Source organism: Theropithecus gelada, chromosome 1 (genome assembly GCF_003255815.1).
Source record: "Theropithecus gelada isolate Dixy chromosome 1, Tgel_1.0, whole genome shotgun sequence".
Lineage (NCBI taxonomy): Eukaryota > Metazoa > Chordata > Mammalia > Primates > Cercopithecidae > Theropithecus > Theropithecus gelada.
In genome coordinates, this window is record NC_037668.1 from 189,158,516 (window position 1) to 189,177,795 (window position 19,280).

The window sequence follows — 19,280 nt, forward strand, 5'->3', positions numbered from 1 at the left end:
TGTTTGTGGTCGCAGCGCCCTCTAGTGGCCGCGTTTGTCATGAGACTTGTACACGCTTAGTAATGAGGGGAGGGGGCGTGGGGAGCTTGCCTCGGTATTTGGGGATTCAAGGTGCGAAGAAAGACATTGGTGGCATATTACTTCCCCTTTGAAGTAGTAAAACATGAAGTTTACTCCATGTTAAGGATATTGGGGGTAGGGGTTATTTTCCCTTCGGAATGTAATTTTCCTTTAATTATTCTGCCATCACCTATGCCCCTCTGTATTTTTCTCTTTAGGGTAAATGTTATGGAATTGTTTTAGTCTCTAATTTTTTATTCTCTGGTTGAAGAAAAATTGTACCTCCACAACATTTTTAAAGTAGCCATGTGTTACTTTTTCATAGTTTATTTTCTATGGTGCCAAAGTGAGATTTACCCATTTTTTTCCTTCTCCCGCTCACGAAAGTCATTTTAGACTTATATCACCATCTAGCGGTCATTTCCTGGAAATTCTTTTCCCAGACTCGAACAGATTCTCAACAAGGAGGGCTGCAGGACAGTAAGGAAATGCCTATGATTGGAAGGTGCGTAAGAGCGAGCTAGGAGACCCTCAAGCCCCCTGGCAAGACTTGCATGGCGAAATTTCAATAATCTTTTTTGAAAAGAAACTGTATCTTTACTGATTTTTTTTTTGTGGGGGGTGGGGGATTTTACTTATTTTCTTTCTTTTCTTTCTTTTTTTTTTTTTTAGACGGAGTCTTGCTCTGTAGCCCAGGCTGGAGTGCGGTGGCGCGATCTCGGCTCACTGCAACCTCCGCCTGCCGGGTTCAAGCGATTCTCCTGCCTCCACCTCCCGGGTAGCTGGGATTACAGGTGTGCTTCACCACGCCCAGCTAATTTTTGTACTTTTAGTAGAGACAGGATTTCACCATGTTGGCCAGGCTGGTCTCGATCTCTTTTCCTCGTGATCCACCTGCCTCAGCCTCCCAAAGTGCTGGGATTGCAAGAGTGAGCCACCACATTCGCCCTTTACTTACTTTCTTAATGAAGTAGAGTTTACTGATAAAAAAGCCCTGGGTTTCTGAAATGCTTGAGCCCTTTTCCATACATTGCATGAAACAGCTTCAGAGAGACCGCTGGGCTTTGGGGAATGGTGGACACACACAGAACACTCATTCTGTTCCTCTCAGATGCAGAACATGATGCTTGATAGGCTGGATCTTTGGAGGCACTGGTTGGAAGGATTTGCAAAGTGGTTCCAGAGGGTGATTATGAGCTACAACTCATCATCTTCACAAAAAGAGCTCTCTTTTATGGGGTGCAGGGAGCCCTCTGCTATTCTGCTCTTGTTTGCTATGTAATATGAACCCATTTAGAAATGTCATGAGGCATTAATGAAGGACTGTTTGTCCAGAAATCACACCAGGAATCAAAGACCTCACCCCACCCGCACTCGCTCCTGCCCAATCCATACAATATATTGGAAAAGACTGGGGGCCTGGCCAGGGGCTGGAGGAGGGGAGTCCTGGGTCAGCTTGCGGCCACTTTGCAAATACCCATAGCCATGTGGTTGACTGGGTTGCATAAACCTCCATGTCAGTGAAGATTTACTCATGGGTGAAGTGATTTGAGGGTTAGTTCTATTTGAAGGCATCATTTTTGTTTTTGGTGTGAGTAGTTATGCAGTTCTCTTATAATCTAGGACAGGCTTGAGCTTGGCTCTGGGTCGATGATTAAACAAAATGCAAGTATGTGATGAATTACATGCCATATTTATAGTCAGGGAGTTCTTTGCCTTAACGTGCTAGGTAAAGCTTCTAGGTAAAGCTTCCTCATTGTTTCCTCTGGGAAACAACAATGCTGAAATGCCTTGTGATGTTTCTAAATGGGCTCATATTACATAGCAAACAAGAAGGGAATCGCAAAGAGCTCCCTGGACCCCATAAGAGATAACCCTTTTATAAAGTCAATGAGTCATCTCTACAATCACCTTCTGGAACCACTTTAAAAATCCTTCCAACCAGTCCCTCCAAAAGTTCAGCCCATCGTCTCTTGCATTCTTCATGAGTCTGAGAGGGCCAGAATGAATGTTCTGTATATACCCAGGATGTCCAAAAGCCTAGTGGTCTCTCTGAAGCTGTTTCACATTCAGAACTGCAACTGTGCAAAAAGGAGGGATGAATCTCAGAAACCCAGTGCTTTTTTGTCAGCAAACACTACTTCAATCTTCCCTTAGAATTAATAAGTTAAATGGACAATCATGAGGATTGGGAAGAGAACTACCAAGCAGTGCTTTCTTGTATAAAGAACAAACCATTATTCTCTGGTAGGCAATTCCTATGTTTGTTACCAAAGTAGACAAAAAGATTCTTTAACTATCCTTTACTCAACAAACAAAATTGATGTGGACCCATCTCTCAAGTTTTGGAGGGCAAATCTTTTTGAAAACGTCAAAATTCCCTTTCCATCTTCAATACATTGATTAATAATGAAACAGAGTTCTAGCTGTCTTCCTCTCTGACCTAAAAGACTTAAGAATCAGACAAAAGTAGATTAAAACCCCAGCTCTCACAGTCTACTAGCTGTGTGACCTTGAAGCTCTTGGCCTCATTTTCCTCAACTGTAAACTGAGTGTAATGATAGAACTCCATGCAGAGAGTTGTCATAATGGTTAAAGTAGACCTTGAACGGATCTCACTTTTATAGTACAGGCTCTCTAAATCTTAGCTATATTTATAATTAAAACTGTTATGATGATGGTTTGCCATGTACTAGCCATAGTGTTATGTGCTTTATGAAAGGATTTGCCATTCATTCATTACCCAATGCTAGACGTAGGTACTATTCGCATCTTTACTTCATAGATGAGGAAACTGAGTCATAGAACAACCATTGTTATGATTTGTGTTCTTACTGAGGTCATCAGCACAGAGCCCGATCTCTCTAGAGATTCAGTGGAGCTGATGATTCTCAGAAAAGGAACAGCCTAGATTCTCACTGAAAAGGGCCATTTCCAACTCTGTGTGTCACTGGGAGGTTGGGTGCTCCAAATTAAGTGGGATGGCAAAATCACAGAATTACCCCTTCAGTAGCTGTTTCTGATCCCAAAGATTGGACCCCAGCACTCAGGGGCCATGAGGTCATGCTAGTCCTTACTGTTTTGACTCCCTCACTGTTTCTTTCCATTTTGTGTCTGCAGGCAACTCCCCATCCGATGAGTCTGAGGAGCGGGAAAGAGACCCCAAGGTGCTGACGTTCCCAGAATATATTGCGAGCTTGTCAGACTCCGGCACCAAGCGCATGGCAGCCGGAGTCCGCATGGAGTGCCAGAGCAAGGGACGATGCCCTTCGTCCTGCCCCCTGTGTCATGTGACATCCAGCCCTGACACCCCTGCTGAGCCGGTTCTGCTGGAGGTGACCAAAGCAGCCCCCATCTATGAACTAGTGACCAACAACCAGACCCAGAGGGTAAGAGGCCTGGGACTCTTGGCTCTGGGAGGCGTCAACCACAACAGAGGGCTTTTCAAATGGTGTGAGGAAGTGACAGGGTGTGGTTGAGGGCCATACTAGAATATAGATAGTGAAGCTTTTTGTTTAGCTAATCTGGGCACCTAATTTGCTTACATTTGCATGTTTGCATGTTAAGTCAAATCATTACATCTACAACACCCAGGAAAATATGATTCAGGAGTCACAACTGAGCACTTGTGTAGGGCTTTGAGCCCTACACAAAGGGCTGGAAGGAAGCAAGTAGGGAGGCACAACATTTGCCATCATCAAAGTCTTTGTTCAGAGAACCCTCATGCCCTGGGGACAGTTGTGAGAGGATGCTCAGCTCTGCCTCACTCTGGTTGGCTTGGGAGGTGGGCCAGCTTCCTTCACTGATCCCTTAGCCTGGACCAGCTGCAGCTGGACTAGAAGGAGCATATCGGGCACAGGTTGCAAAGGGAAGAATCTGGCAGCCTCAGCCTGGAAGGGGTTGGTTTCCTGCCCATCACTCTGGCTCTAAGAACAAAACACCACATCCAGGCAGATCTTTCTGCTTTTCTATTATGCTGCTGGGCCATTACATTTCCCAACCACTCCTCTTTTGCCTCTGCCTCTCCCTTTCCAAAGATGCCAGGAGAAAATGTATGGAACCAAAAAGAAGGGCTGGAGAACTGTATCAGAGGCCGTAGCTCAGCTCCTTTCCTAGCTCTCCAACCTCCTCAAGGACATAGAGATCAGAGTGAGTCTAAACACAAAGCAGTAGCAACAGCAACAACAACAAAAGTAAAAACAAGGAGATGCTGGGTGTGGGACTTCTGGAACTATGGCAAAGGCAGCCTTGGGGACAAGGCGACAAGGCAGCAGGAGTCGCAGCAGTGAGCTGCTTACCTGCCTGAGAGGTGTGCCCATCCAGGTGGGGTGATAATTGCTTTCTGTTTTCTCCTTAAGGAACACCTGGTGTTTGTTTCATAGGTAATGCTCAGACCAACAGGGAGGATTTTGTAGGTGTGTGTGTTTCTCTCGCCTACCCGCCTCTGCCACAGATATTTCACCGAGTGTTTGAAAATAAGGTTTTTCGGCTGGGCGCGGTGGCTCAAGCCTGTAATCCCAGCACTTTGGGAGGCCGAGATGGGCGGATCACGAGGTCAGGAGATCGAGACCATCCTGGCTAACACGGTGAAACCCCGTCTCTACTAAGAAATACAAAAAATAGCCGGGCGAGGTGGCGGGCGCCTGTAGTCCCAGCTACTCGGGAGGCTGAGGCCAGAGAATGGCGTGAACCCGGGAGGCGGAGCTTGCAGTGAGCTGAGATCCGGCCACTGCACTCCAGCCTGGGCTACAGAGTGAGACTCCTTCTCAAAAAAAAAAAAAAAAAAAAAGAAAATAAGGTTTTTCACAGGAGCAAAATGATAAATTGCTCTCGTGGCCTACACATTTGTCTTCACTCTGATAAAGGTGGCTACGGGAAGAGGAGTGGGAGAAAAGAGACCTTCGGAAGGATGGGTCTGAAAGGATAAAGAAAGGCAGAGGGCTTGGGTCACCATGGAGACCCAGAGCTGCAATGTCTTTAAGCCAATGCCCAGCCCTCTTCTTCTCCCGTTACCTGCCCCTCTTTGTCTCAAGGCTGCTGCTGCTGATACCCTAAGAGCTCCCAGACCACTTGCCTGGGAGCAGTGGGATCAGAGAGCTAATGCAAAACCATCCTTGCGACAGGGCATGCAGAGCTGCAGAATGGAGCAGTCATGCTGGGAGATGAGAGAGTGCATCGTGTTTTCTATGGAGCATTGCGAGCAAAATGGGGAAGCTGAAGGAAGTTTGTCTTTAGCAACTCCCTTTCTGGATCCCCTACTTGGCCATACCTCAGGCCCTTCCCATTCTCCCTGCACCAGTTTTAAGAGATGGGTTGAGAAATGCTTTCCATCTGGCCGTCTTTTGAACTCTTCAGTTTCTAAACACATAGACAAGTGGTCCTAGCTGGACTTCAGTCACTGTCATGTTTCTTCCTTAGACATATTTTGTCTTTACCATCCGCTGTTCTGTTTTTCTTTCTAATTTTGCCCTTTCCTAAAGAATGGAGATGATGAGTGAAGAAGCTAAGAAGTAGAGGAGTGCCAAATCATGACATTAGAGTATAATTCAATGTATGTTTTTATTTCTATCTCTGGAGCATCGTTGGGTCCATTTTCTGACCTTTGCTGGTCTCATTGTCTTCCTGTTGGGCTAAATAATCTCTGATGCTATATTTCAGTCTAATCTGTGAATATCGTAAAGAAACCAACAAATAGGTCAAACCATATAATGAACCAGGTATCTCAAACCCAACACATTTGAACTCATCATCTTCCAGCACAAACTAATACCTGTTGTGTGGCCATCCCAGTGAATGGCACTGTCTTCCACTAAGTTGCCTGAACTGGAGACTAGGGACACTTCTTAGAATTTCCTCATCATTCCCAGCATCCGTTTTGTCACCAAGAGCCACAAATATCTCTTGAATTCATTCTCTTTTTATGATACCCCCATCACAACCTGTTTCTGATACCCTTTGTGATATCAGGCTACTATCCTGTTAAAGTAACCTTCTCATTGGTCTCCCTCACAGACCACCCAGAATTATATATCTAATATGGACTTTGGATAATTTGGCATCAAAGTAATTTAATGGCTCCACAGGAATCTATTGAATACAATCTATGTCCTCAGAACATCATTACAAGGCAATTCATGATCCAATTTTGTCTTCAGTTACTTAGGCTGTTACCACTCTATATCTTATACTCTGCACTCCAAAATTTAACTCTTTCTACTCCCTCAAACACATTTTTTCTCCTGCATAAGGCCCTTCAGACTTCAAACTCTCTGTCCCAAGAATGTTCTCGCCCACATTTCTGCCATTGGAAAAGTCCTGCTGTTACTTCAGTCTCAGCTCAAATATCACCAGCTGCCAAGAGCCCTTCCTTACACTCCTAGGCCAACCCAAGTATCCCTTCATGTAATTCCCATTGTGTGTGTATATACATCTTTTTGTTTTTCTATTGTTGGTTTTTTTTTTTTTTTTCTGAGATGGAGTTTCACTCTTGTTTCTCAGGCTGGAGTGCAATGGCACGATCTCGGCTCACCACAACCTCCTCCCCGCAGGTTCAAGCGATTCTCCTGCCTCAGCCTCCCAAGTAGCTGGGATTCCAGACATGTGCCACCATGCCCGGCTAGTTTTGTATATTTAGTAGAGATGGGGTTTCTCCATGTTGGTCAGGCTGGTCTCAAACTCCTGACCTCAGATGATCCACCAGCCTTGACCTCCCAAAGTGTTGGGATTACAGGTGTGAGCCACCATGCCCGACTTGTATCTACATCTTTTACAGCATGCATCACCTATTATCACAGCTGTTGACATAGTTGTTTCCTCCCCTCTAGACTATGAGGATGTTTTTCTTCTCCAGAATCCCAGTGCCTAGCAAGTGACTGATGCATAGTTCGCTTTCTGCTAAATAAATGAATGAACAGATGCATAAATAGATAAATGAATGGATAGATGAATTTAGCTTGAAGTTCAACCACTCTCCTTGGAGATAACAATAACAAAAATTGGAAAATTTTATTTCTTTCCCAGAATAAGGATTAAGTCTGATAACAAATGTGGATTCCCTATGCAACGCTGGGTACATTGTAGATACTCAGACAAATGTAATTTCCCTTTCTCTTTCTTTCCAAATGGGTTCCTTCTTAATTCCTCTCTTCTATCCTCATCCAACAGTTTGCAGTTACCTGCAGCCCAGGATTCAGAGAGTAGGAACTCTTTTTTGTTTGTTTGTTTGTTTGTTTTTTTGAGACAGGTTCTTGCTCTGTTGCCCAGGCTGGAGTACAGTGATATGATCTCAGCCCACTGCAACCTCTGCCTGCCAGACTCAGGTGATTCTCCTGCCTCAGCCTCCTGAGTAGCTGGGATTACAGGTGCCCGCGACCATGGCCAGCTTATTTTTTGTAGTTTTAGTAGAGACAAGGTTTTGTCACATTGGCCAGGCTGGTCTTGAACTCCTGAACTCAGGTGATCCTCCCTCCTCGGCCTCTCAAAATGCTGGGATTACAGGCATGAGCCACCACACTGCGCCCAGAGTAGGAACTCTTATGCAGTGGTGTGAATCGAAGATGGAGAGTGAAAGCTTTTGCAAAATGACATTTAGCGTATTTGTCATCACAGGTATTTGTCCTTTCTCTTTTGGATTGAAAATCTGATCCTGTTGCTCCACTCTTTTAAACACTGCAATTACTTACCAGTGGTCTTGAAATGTGGCCGCCTGCCTCACCACAACACACCAGGCCTCTGTCTTTCAGCCCTGTCTCCCTCCTGCTTGCTGAGAATGTCTTTTCTCCCTCAGGCTGTCTTTTACAGACAGACCCACCTTTTTTCCATTAATTTTAGAAGTCAAGTTCCATCCAGGCTGGTCTTGTTGACATTGTTTTTTCAACCTGGAACACTGCTTCAACTTTCATGAGTAAATAACTTTTGATCCAGCCCTCAGAGCTCAGATAAAAAGTTGCATCCTCATAGAGGCCTCCGCGTACCCCTCTGTGAGCTTATCTACTCTTCCTTGTCTCTCTTGCCACCATATGCATTCATGGCAGCTCAACCTTTTCCTTTGAGGTTCTGACCACAGGTGTGGTGATTTGGTTATTGTAACTTTGCTTGTTTGTTTGTCATCTGACTTTAAGATTTATGCAGACAGGGGCCACAGGTGTCTTGTGCATCCTCGTATCCTTAATGCTTCACGTAGAAAATGGCCCCTTGCAGGTGCTTAGCAAATAATTGTTGATTGAAGGCTCTGCAAGGCAGTAGTCACAGTGTTGCCTTTATTCTACCTATCTCAAAGAACGTCTGTTTTCCTAGTTTTAAGCAATGCACCTTTTAATTTTGAATTTGGATCAGTCAGGCAAAGCATAAAGTGGGCGCATATGCACCAGGCTTCATGCTGGGAGCCTAAGATGTCCAGTGAGTCATGTTGAACTCAGGTTCTGGCATTGCCCTGTTCACCAGCCTGTGACCCTGGGCAAGTCACCTCACCTCTTTGACTCTCAGTCTTCTCCACTGTAAATCATGATAACCATTCATCAAAGTGTTAGCATCGAAAAGGGCCTTGTAAATTATAAATCTCTGCACAAATGATAGTTATACTCATTCATTGGTTTCTGTTTCCTAGAGTCTTCCAATCCGGGGAGGGGGCAGGATGGACCCTTATTCTAACCATTCTAACCTAAGGTAGCCTATGTAAAGTTCTGAAAGAATGGAACATAGGCTGCTGGCTTTAGGTTTAGACATTCTGATTTTTGTAGAGTTATCTCCTTTTTTCCCTTTGTCTCTTTTTCTTTTGAATTCTTTGGTCTAAAATTTTCAAGGATAGCTAGGTTTCACTTTTCTAATTCACGGATTAGATGTGAATGTGGTGAGAATGAAACAAAGAGAAGAGAATCATAAGAAACAGCCACAGCTGTAGATGTTGGGCTCACCCAGAGAGAAAGTCCTGACCTTGGCCAGCTTGGACCAGCCATGCTCCCTGCAGCAAGTCCCACCCTCTCTCTCCCCTTGGGATGGGGCTGAGGCAGCAGTGCCCCGCTGAAGGGTCAGTACTCCATCAGGATCCACGTCCTCACCAGGGTCTGGCCCTATTACGGGTTCTGTTACTTCGCTGGTCTAATTTTATTCTTCTGTCCTTTTACTTAAAAGTAAATATCTCTATGAACCCTCTGCATGTAAAGAATTCTGCTAGGTTCTATGTTGGTTACAAATTTCTACCTAAGACTCAACCCTGTTATTCAAAGACAATAATAATTGCTGGCATTTATTGGTGACTAATGTGTTCCAGGTACTATGCATACATTATTTCATTTGGCATATATTATTATATTTAATTATCACAGCAACTCTATTAGGAAAGTGCTATTTTTATCCCATTTTATTATTGAGGAAACTGAGCTTATGTAACTTGCCCAAGGTCACATGGCAGTGATTGGCAAAGTGGGAGTTCTCACTCAGGGCCGACAGCTCCAGAGCCCAGCTCTTAGCCTGTGTGTCATATTGCTTCTCCTGTTCATGATTTACTAAGAAAGAAATGCCTAATGCCTAATCACAACCCAAGGCAGCATTGCAAAAATATTGTAAGCAGGTTAGAAAGCATGCTGAAGGAATGCAAAGGGAATACTGGGGCAGGTAGATAAGGATGCACAGAGAGGCATTTGGGAAAAGGCTAATGCTCTGGGCGGAGGGAAGTGTAGCCACCCAGAGGATGTGTGGTAGAGGCATCATTTTTTTCTAGAGCCTAAGTTGTGGAATGATGGAGTGGCATATGAGGCAGATGGAGGGCGGAATATGACTTGCTCCCAAAGTGGCAGCCCGTTACCACAAGGGGGAACTGTTACGGTAAAGGGAGAGGGACACCCTAGAGGTTCTAAGAGGTTCAGGCTTCCCAGAAACAATCTCCTGGAATCAGAAATTGAGACTCCACAGTGATAAAGTGGCCACACAACCTGCTGCCGGAAGTAATTTAGGGCCATGCAGATCCTTGACACTCTGCCTCTTGATTCTGATGGCCTAGCCCTGGCTTCTCAACACTCAATCTTTTCCCTGTTCTCTCACGCAGCTCTTGCAGGAGGCTACCATGAGCTCTCTCTGGTGCTCAGGGACTGGAGATGTCATCGAGGACTGGTGTCGATGTGACTCCACTGCTTTTGGAGCTGATGGACTCCCCACCTGTGCACCTCTCCCGCAGCCTGTGTACGGTTCTCTTTCTCTCTTTCAGCATTATTTTGGAAACAAATACTGAGTGTCTACTATTTGCAAAGAAATAGGCTGGGTACTGGGAAACATAAAGAAAAATATGACACAATACCTGCCTTCAGAGAGTTTTCAGTCTACCAGGGGAGGCAGCACAGATGGTTTGATAGAAGAAAGGGTGTGACAAGTGTTAACAAGTGGCATTTAAAGAAAGTGTGAAGAGGGAATGGTCAAGTCTGAACTGAAGCCGTGGTGAAGGCTTTGTGGAGGAGGTGGCACTTGAACTTCTCCTTGAAGGTGGAGAAAGTCGGACAGCATAACTAGAAGACAATGGGGAGAAAAGTGCCATTGTAATGGAAGAAGTTAGAAATCTACACTGAGAGCTTAACTAGACCAACAACATAACCACTCATTGAACACTTACTGGGTGCCAGGCATTGTATGGAGCAGTTAGATACTGCTCATTTAATAGACCAAAAAAAAAAAATGCGTTCAAATGGATTGAATGATTTTTCCAAAGTGGTAGAGCAGGAAGCAGAATTGGCGAAGAGGCATGTTCTTGGCCATTATAAATTGGAGAGGATAAAATTGATTGTCTGGGCTGGAACCAACAGGGCTTGGTGACTGAATGAAGTAGTGGTGAGGAGAAAGGATAAGTGGAAAGTGAACTTAAGGCTTCTAACCCTGGTGGCTGGGAAGATGAATAGGCCACAGTGAGCAAAGAAGAATAAAAGAATATGCAGGTTTGAGGAGGAGGCCAGTTTCATTTGGGCTTGCCTTGGAACTGTCATGGGGTAGTTGAGTGTATGGGGATGTTCATTGTGCCAAAAGAAAGATGGAGCTCTGCAAAAAAGTAAATACTAGGGATGAGATTTCAGTCAACCCCAGAGAAATGGGAGATGAAACCACAGCTATTAGAAAGAATGCTTCAGAACAAGAATCAAGTGGGAAGAGCAGAGGGCTGGGGATGAACAATAGGAGGGTCTGCATTTGAGGGGTGAAGAGGATGAAGTGCTACAAAGGTGTCTGAGAATGGACATGCCCAATTTCCTTCCCCTCAATGGAAGACTAAACAGAACTGGCCAAGCTGAGGGCTGGGACCTGAGACAAGAATCCCTTGTAGCCTCCAATATGGCATCTGCCATGGGACTGAAGCCACAGGAATATTGTATCTAATAAAGAGTGCTGGCAGGACAAGCTGGAAGAGAGTGACCCCAGGGGCTGGTAAGGCAAAGAAATCCTGAAGTAAGGATCAGGACCTGCAAAAGTGGAAGGCTGAGTAGGCAGGATCAACAGACCACTTAGGAAACCAGCAATGGAGAGGCTGCCCTCAGGCCTGTTTCATGCAGGTGCGGGTAGGCACTATAGGACCAGGACAGAGCAAGAAGAAATCAGAGAAAGAGGAGAATGCAGCGCTAGAGGGTCATTACAAGCCAATTTCTTCTCTTGTCCAAAGTCTTCCTTCTCTCTGTAGGTGGTGTTAGATACGTACAGCCTTTGGCTATAGATCCACCAACTTTTGACTTCTTGTTCTTCATAGTCACAATTTGGACTTCTTGAGTTAAAAGAGAATCAAGCTCATTATTAATAAAAGTTCTTTCATTTAATATAAAGGGAGCTGCTAGGAGAACTGCTGCTGTTAGACTAATTCACCAGATAAGAGAGCTAACTCTGAAATAATACTGAAGCTACCAAATGGTTATCAGGTGGACACAAGATCCAGCCATAATGTCCTAGGGCTTATTTTGTTTTTAAACCTGTGTTTACTAGATCTTATTGCAAAAGATTAAATTGGGCTAAATTTTCATAAACAGTAAATGTCTATTTAAGAGTTTCCTTTTCTTGACAACTGATCACCTCCTTCAGTAGCAAACCTTAATTTCAGTGGGAAACGAAAATATACTCTAGTTTTACACAAGTCTGTGTAAATCATGTATGCTTCTATTTCTCACAAGAGACTGGGTTTAGTCCATATTTTCACAGAATTTGTGTTCTCAGAAGTCTAACTTACTTAATATTCCTAATACTTTTTTTTTTTTCAAAATAGCACTCTGCATATGACTCTAATTAATGAATTTGTCAATATCTGTACTGTTTTGGGTCTATTCCATCTTCAATGTCATATGCAAACTATGCACTCCTTCACTAACAGAAGAGCATGTGTTTTGTATTATTTTCCCACTAGTTGAATTCCTTACTTTTGTGCCCACAGCCTACTATAATTTATTTTTGAAACTCTTATCACATATTATTATAATCACATGTATAATTATATGCTTCTATTGTTCACTAAGCTCCATGAAACAAGGGACTGGATGGGCTTGTGCACCACTGCATCCCCAGCAACAAATGGGTGCTTCACAAATGTCTATTGAATTAAAATTCAAGATTGCACATGGTTTGGTGTCATTCATTCTTAGTACCTTGCACAGTGATCCTTGATACCACCGACAGGCACCTGTGAGCTGAGCAGAGGAAAGGAGGGTCAGGAATATGAGTGATCATGAGATCTGGGAACCAAGGATGAGATAAATGGCAGGAATACTTGTAAGAGAGGGAGGCTGGAGTGAGCAGGAATGGGGAACATTCCCAGAATCCAGTGGTCTTAAAAGAAACACAGAATTGGAAGAAAGAGGGGAAACCTGAGGCACATACAAGAAATAAGAAGGTGGCTGTGAATTGAAACCATGTGGACAGTTAAGAGATCCACAGCAGTGAATGCCAACAAGGATTACTAAGTTTCTATGAGGTACAGAGAGGTATGAGCTGTCAAGGCAAGACAGTGGTAAATGTGGACAACTTGTAAAGAATGAGGAGAGTATGAAGTGAGAAAAGCAAGGAAAGGCTGGAATCAGGAACCAGGATATCCACAGAAACCCAAGAGCAAAGACAGAAACTGAAATCAGAATCTGGGTAAGCAGGCAGAGGTCATCACTCCAAGGAGAACTTGACATGTGTTCAACTTTCTCTTGTCCAGTAAAGCCCCCTATGAATATTACTTCCAAACTGAACCTGTTCCAAGGTCCAGCTAGCAGATGGCATGGATAAAAGGATAGGTTAGTTTCCATAGCAAGAAGGGAAGCTGGGGTTTCCCCCACTGGCAGGGCAGATCCTGATAAGGTTATGGAAGCCAAACCAACTGTGGCCTTATTAATTTGAGATTCTGGACATCACCTTCAATATGTCTTTATATGAGCAGTATACACATACTTTCTTGATATTTTTCAAGAGAAAATCTAGAAATTATGATATTTTCCAGCCATATAAAAGGTACTACTCCAAAAGCCCTATCCTCTGACCCATGTAATATGCAGACATTCATTCATCTTTGACTCACCTACTGATTTATTTATTTACACTTATTGGCTGAGTTTATAATATGTAACAGGCATTTAATACATAAAACTTAGATCTCAAGAGTCCTCAAAAACATTACTATCTTTTGAAAGAGACAGGCCCTCAAAGAAATCATTTTTGCAGTTGGTTGGGAAAGAAAAGTTTACAGTATCACAATTGAGGTAGTCAATGCCCAAAGTGAGTCACAGTTTTGTCCCTGCTTCATGTTGCTTCTCATCTGCACACAGGCTGAGACTCTCCACGGTTCATGAGCCCAGCAGCACTCTTGTGGTCCTGGAGTGGGAACACTCAGAGCCACCAATCGGGGTGCAGATTGTAGATTACCTCCTCCGTCAAGAGAAAGTCACTGACAGGATGGACCACTCCAAAGTGGAGACAGGTGAGCACTTTCTACCTCATGGGCTTGTCTTGATCCAAGGTGATAGAACTAAAAACAGAGAAAAATGCCCTGCGTCATGGCTTTGCTCCAGGTCCCCAGTAGCCCAGGGCAGTGCGGGAGGAGCAGGGAGAAGAAGAAGCTGTTCTGCTTCTCTGAGAAGCAGCTGTTCTTCCAAGCAGCAGTCATCTTGTCCATTTAAGAGTTTTTGTCTGGTGAGCATCTGACAAAGCCTTGTTTTGATTTTGCTTTTTGTTTATAAAAGAGGTGTCCATTTCATTGCCTGTAGGCACACTCACAAAGAAACAACAATATAGTACACTAGTTATCCTAGCCCACAATTAGGAAACAATTCTCTGCTAACCACTGCCATGATTACAGAAAAAAAAAAATTCCTTTGCTAATAACCTCCCTCCAGGCAAAAGCATGTGCAAACAGATGTGTTTGGCCCATGTCTTTTCCTGAAGCAAACTGCTTTTCTCAGGTCCAGCTAGAAGAGGGAAGCCTTAACTGAATGGAAACACCCCATGAAAAATGTTCTTTGCCGTAATATTTCACTACCTGCACACAGTGAAAGGTCAATATTCATAATCCCAAAAACTTATGCATGGGATGTGATCACTAGCAGGATGATGGCACCAACAATCTAATTCAAAATAAACAGCTTCTGGTGAGCTTGCCACTGAGGGTTAGAGGCGCACACAGCTGCCTTCAGGCATAGAGAGCTGCCTACTGCTTCTTCCAAGGCCCTTTGCCTGATGTGCACAGGTGTTGCTGAGTTATAGCAGGGGCCACTGACCAGAATGCTATCTCTGTCCATGCCAAGAACATTTTATAAAGGAGCGCTCAGGCCGGGTGTGGTGCCTCACGCCTGTATTCCCAGCACTTTGGGAGGCCGAGTTCGAGACCATCCTCACCAACATGGTGAAACCCCGGCACGTGCCTGTAATCTCAGCTACTCGGGAGACTGAGGCAGGGGAATTGCTTGAACCCAGGAGGCGGAGGTTGCCGTAAGCCAAGATCGCACCACTGCACTCCAGCCTGGGCGACAGAGCTAGACTCTGTCTCAAAAAAAAAAAAAAAAGCCCTCAGATGTGATGTGTACCTCTTGCCCTAGTTGTGTCTGAACTAACTCTAGACAAATGGCTCTGAGTGATTAAATATGAAATAGAAAAGGCCATTACTTCTAGGTCTCCTTTCTCTACCCTAGAGATTGAGGACCAAGTCATTGTCATGTTAAGTTCTCACTGAGTTGACTCCATCTCCTCATTGCTTGGCCATCATTGTTTCTCATGCCTTTTCCATTCCTTTCCCTCTGGGCAGAAACAGTGCTGAGCTTTGTGGATGACATCATCTCTGGAGCAAAGTCTCCTTGTGCAATGCCGTCTCAGGTGCCGGACAAGCAGCTCACCACCATCTCTCTGATCATACGATGCCTGGAACCTGACACCATTTACATGTGAGTAACACACGCCTACCTAGTGACTCCTTACCCTGACAGTCCCAAGGCTTCTTACTGGTTTCTTCTTACTACTTGAGTTCCTTTAGAGTCTCAGTAAAACATTTTGAGTCTCTTAAGTCTTATCCCAGGTGGCATTATAGAGAATCTTCTCGAGTACTTTTAGGCACTGGAGTGGGGGGATCTAGAGAGATAATACGGTCCTGTCCCTTGAGGAGTTTGCAACATAGAGTGGAAAAATATAAAAAACTAACTTTGACTTAAGGCAGAATTAAATAATGTAGATAGAAAAGCAAAAAATGAAAAAAAATTGTAAAAGAGAAGAAAGAAGTGATTAATTCTAACTAGAGTGGATGTCATCTAAACTGTGTTGTGTAGAATTTCAACTGACAGAGTCACGTTGGAAAGGGTATACTAGGCTCAGGACACTGCAAAAGCAAAGGTGAAGAAGCATGAAGGTGAGTAGCAAGTAGTCTAGTAGGGCAGAGGCAGATGGAAAGGGAAAGGAAGAAAGTGAGACTGGAAAGATAGAATGCTCTAAGTCCAAGGAGTCATTTTTGAGGAAAGGCATAGAATACCAAGAACTCGCTTTGGAAAGCTAGCTAGCTCCGATGGCATTGAAGTAATTTATAAAGGTTAGAAATGGGCAGCATTTTTCTTCAAAGAAATGCAGTGAACTGTATCATGGCCCTTGGAATTACCCTATTCTTTCTGTGAACTCTTCCCCATTTCTCCCTGTGCTCTGGAAACAATTGTAAAATGTTTGTGACGCAGAGATGTAAAAGATGCCAGAAAAGGAGAGATAATGATAGAATCTAAATCTTGATGGAAAAATTTGGGTGCTAAGGCAGAATTCATAGTGATGTTGTTGTAGGACTTCATGACCCCATCAGTATGAAAAACATTTAACAGTTTGCAGAGGAGGTCACGAGAATAGAGTCAAGGTTTCCAGAATAAATCATTTCTATTTCCACAGTTAAAGAGTTCAGAGATGAAAAGCACTAGAAATTTGAGTGGCATTGATTGCAAGATGAACTTCAGTGCTCAGGCTGAATGTCTTCAGTATAGGAAAAAGGGATGTTGCTATGGGCCATGCATGATGAAAGTAAAGTACATAAACACAAGTGACATTCTAGAGGATTTCGACAGTATATATAGACACAGATGAGAATACTAAGACCATGTTGGTCCATTTTTTGGGTGATTCCACCAATGCCATAATTCTCTTTGGCTCTTTTGATGGGGGGCAGTTGTGGCCCCTTTATTGGAGGGGAGCGGGTGAAAGGAACAAGGATTCGAGAGTGCAGACCACCTAACCTGCTGTAAGGCATCTCAAACTCAGTGAACTTGAACTATCGTTTATAGTAAAGACTCATAGTCCTTCAGTTGTGACTAAGTCACACTGTTAATTAGGAATTCCAAAGTTCCTATGTACAAGAGGTGGTATTAGGAGTGCAGCCATTACCCACTCTGTGACCCTCCTCATGTTGGCCTGATTGGCTGCATTTCTGATCAGAGACCGAGGCCAACACTGTCTCTCACTCCAGCTGTCTTTGATGATCTCCCATTATGTCCCTCCTACATCTTATAAAATGCAAATTATGAATGCTGATTTTTGAAAAGTTGGAGCCAATGCAGGGGATTAAGGAAGAAACAGCAAATCTCCACCAGATGGCGCTGCAGATCACAAGAAGAGGGCCGTGTGGGAGGCCAGGAGTGACATTCCTCTCCCGGAAGGATCCAGGAGAGCTTCAGCCCCGGGATAGGGAGAGAGGCCTGGATTAAGAGTTGAGAATACATGGGCTGCGAGCCTGGTTTTTTGTTCCTAACTACTAAATGGCTGTAAGCAAGACACTTAAACTTTCTCTAACTAAGTTTTCTTTCTATAAACTGGCAGGAGGGCGGCCTTCATTAATGGAGTGCTGACTACGCACGTGGGTGCCTCACACTCAGTGTCTCTGAGAATCCTCTCTGACTCTGTGGGATTAGGGGTATTGTTTCCATTTTATAATTGAGGAAACAGGTGCAAGAAAACGGAGTAACTGCCCCAGAATCACACAGCTAGTTGCTTGGGTTCTGCAAGCCTTCCATCTTACTCCCCACTGCTCTAGGTTACTGTGAGAATCTCAGAGCATGACCTCATTACCTCATATTAAAGCAGAGAGCTGGCTCTGCACCTGAGATCCACAGAGGTGGAACAGCATTTCTGCTTAGCTGGCTTCCTTTGTCACTCTGTATATTTTATTTAATGCTTTTCAAAACATTATTCTGAGAAGGATCCATGGTACAAAAACAGTGAAGAGCTCCTACTTGAAAGAGACCTTAAAGTATGTTTGGTCCAGCATTCTTCATTTTACAGATGAAGAAACTGAGGCCAGGGTAGGGAAGTGACTCACGAGCCTTTCAACCCACTGCGCCATCATCACAATGCATGCTCACAGGAGAGCTGCTCTCTTTCCAGATGTGTGACAGCAGACAGATAATTCAGAAAAAAGGGAGCCAAATCTGAGGGATGGGCAGAAACCACCACGCCCAGAGAAGGAAAGTGGGAAAGTAGCAGACAAGACAGTCAGTCCTTAGCAGGGGCTTACGAGTCCTCCACTCACATCGAGTTTCAGGCCTTTAAGACCCAATTCTAGAAGCAAAGCTGTTCTGTGTCGGTGCGCATGCACATCGGCCTGCGTCGGGGACATCACCAAGTCTCTAGCCGTGGGCTGAACAATCCCAGCCAGGCACGGTGGAAGAAGCCCAGAAGTTTTGGACAAAGCAGTAAATACACTTATACATGAGCCCTCCAATTGGGAACAGGGCTTATCTCTTCTGCCCAGTAATCCCATCTAACCCTCTGAGGGTGCTGAGTCTTCAGCGGTAGAAACGATAACGCTAACAGTAAGCTGAGGCATTTCCACATGAAATGTGTAAAGTGCTCCCCGGGCCATAATGGTTAAATAAACTGACCGCTCTTTCAGTGGCACTCCAAGACTGAGAGATTTGGGACTACTGAATAATGGCTCTTAGATCAAGCCCCAACCCTCCTTGGAAGGTTAAGTGAAGCATCTCCTTTTCTGATACCTGCTTCATGTTAAAAATAAAATACACTACTCAAAGTGGAAAGAGCTTGAGAACTTAAATTTTGCCCCATCAGGGTAATGTGAGAATTAATGTGAGGACAGGTATTTTCATCCTAGGTCAGCATCCAATACAGTTTAGCTGGAACTTACAGCAAGACAGGCCACAAGGCAGAGCTTGGGCAAGCATGGGGAGGGAAGAGGTGGGGACTGAGAGAGAAGGGGTCCATCTGACAACCAATTAGGATGTTTCTTATCATAGTCCAAGGACACTTAGAAATTAAAGGTCCAGGGTTAAGGAATGGTGGGCTACAAAAGGTGGCTGGAATGCAGCCACAGATGGCCTAGGGCAGGTGACCTTTTGACATATGGCAGGCAGCATCATGTGGCCCAGAGCTGCACATAGCCAGACTGCAGCCCTGAGTTCCAAGGCCATGCTCAGGGCTCTGGAAGTTAGGCAGGAACAGGCAGAGGAGGGCCAGAATGACAGGGGATGGGACACTAGGCAGGCAGGGCCTCAGCAATGGAAACCAGGGCAGGGGCCTAGACATGGAGACTCAGACACACAGTCAGGGATGCGGGCACTGTAGGAAGAGGGAGAGTGAACTGCAAGTTCTCATCAGCGTCAGGAGATGGGAAGTCCCGTTCTCTCCCAGGCTGATGCTCTCGGGCCAGCATGGTCACGGGGCTGGGGCATGGGCCTGGCCCAGTCCTCTGGTCCTTGCACCTTTGGGGCCCTTCCTGAGAGGGAGGTCAAGGTGGTCTAGAGCAGGTGGGCAGAGGA

The 19,280-nt window shown here is 44.6% G+C and overlaps 1 protein-coding gene across 2 annotated transcripts in view; it reads left to right on the forward strand.

The window, feature by feature from the left end:
• The window catches only part of ASTN1 (astrotactin 1), a 321,704-nt gene that overhangs the window by 281,226 nt on the left and 21,198 nt on the right, over positions 1-19,280 (forward strand). For both annotated transcript variants that reach the window (XM_025363659.1, XM_025363650.1), the window contains exons 17-20: positions 3,181-3,449; positions 10,103-10,236; positions 13,821-13,972; positions 15,293-15,428. In XM_025363659.1, the coding sequence (XP_025219444.1) occupies positions 3,181-3,449; positions 10,103-10,236; positions 13,821-13,972; positions 15,293-15,428 (691 nt within the window). The remainder of the gene's footprint in view (positions 1-3,180; positions 3,450-10,102; positions 10,237-13,820; positions 13,973-15,292; positions 15,429-19,280) is intronic.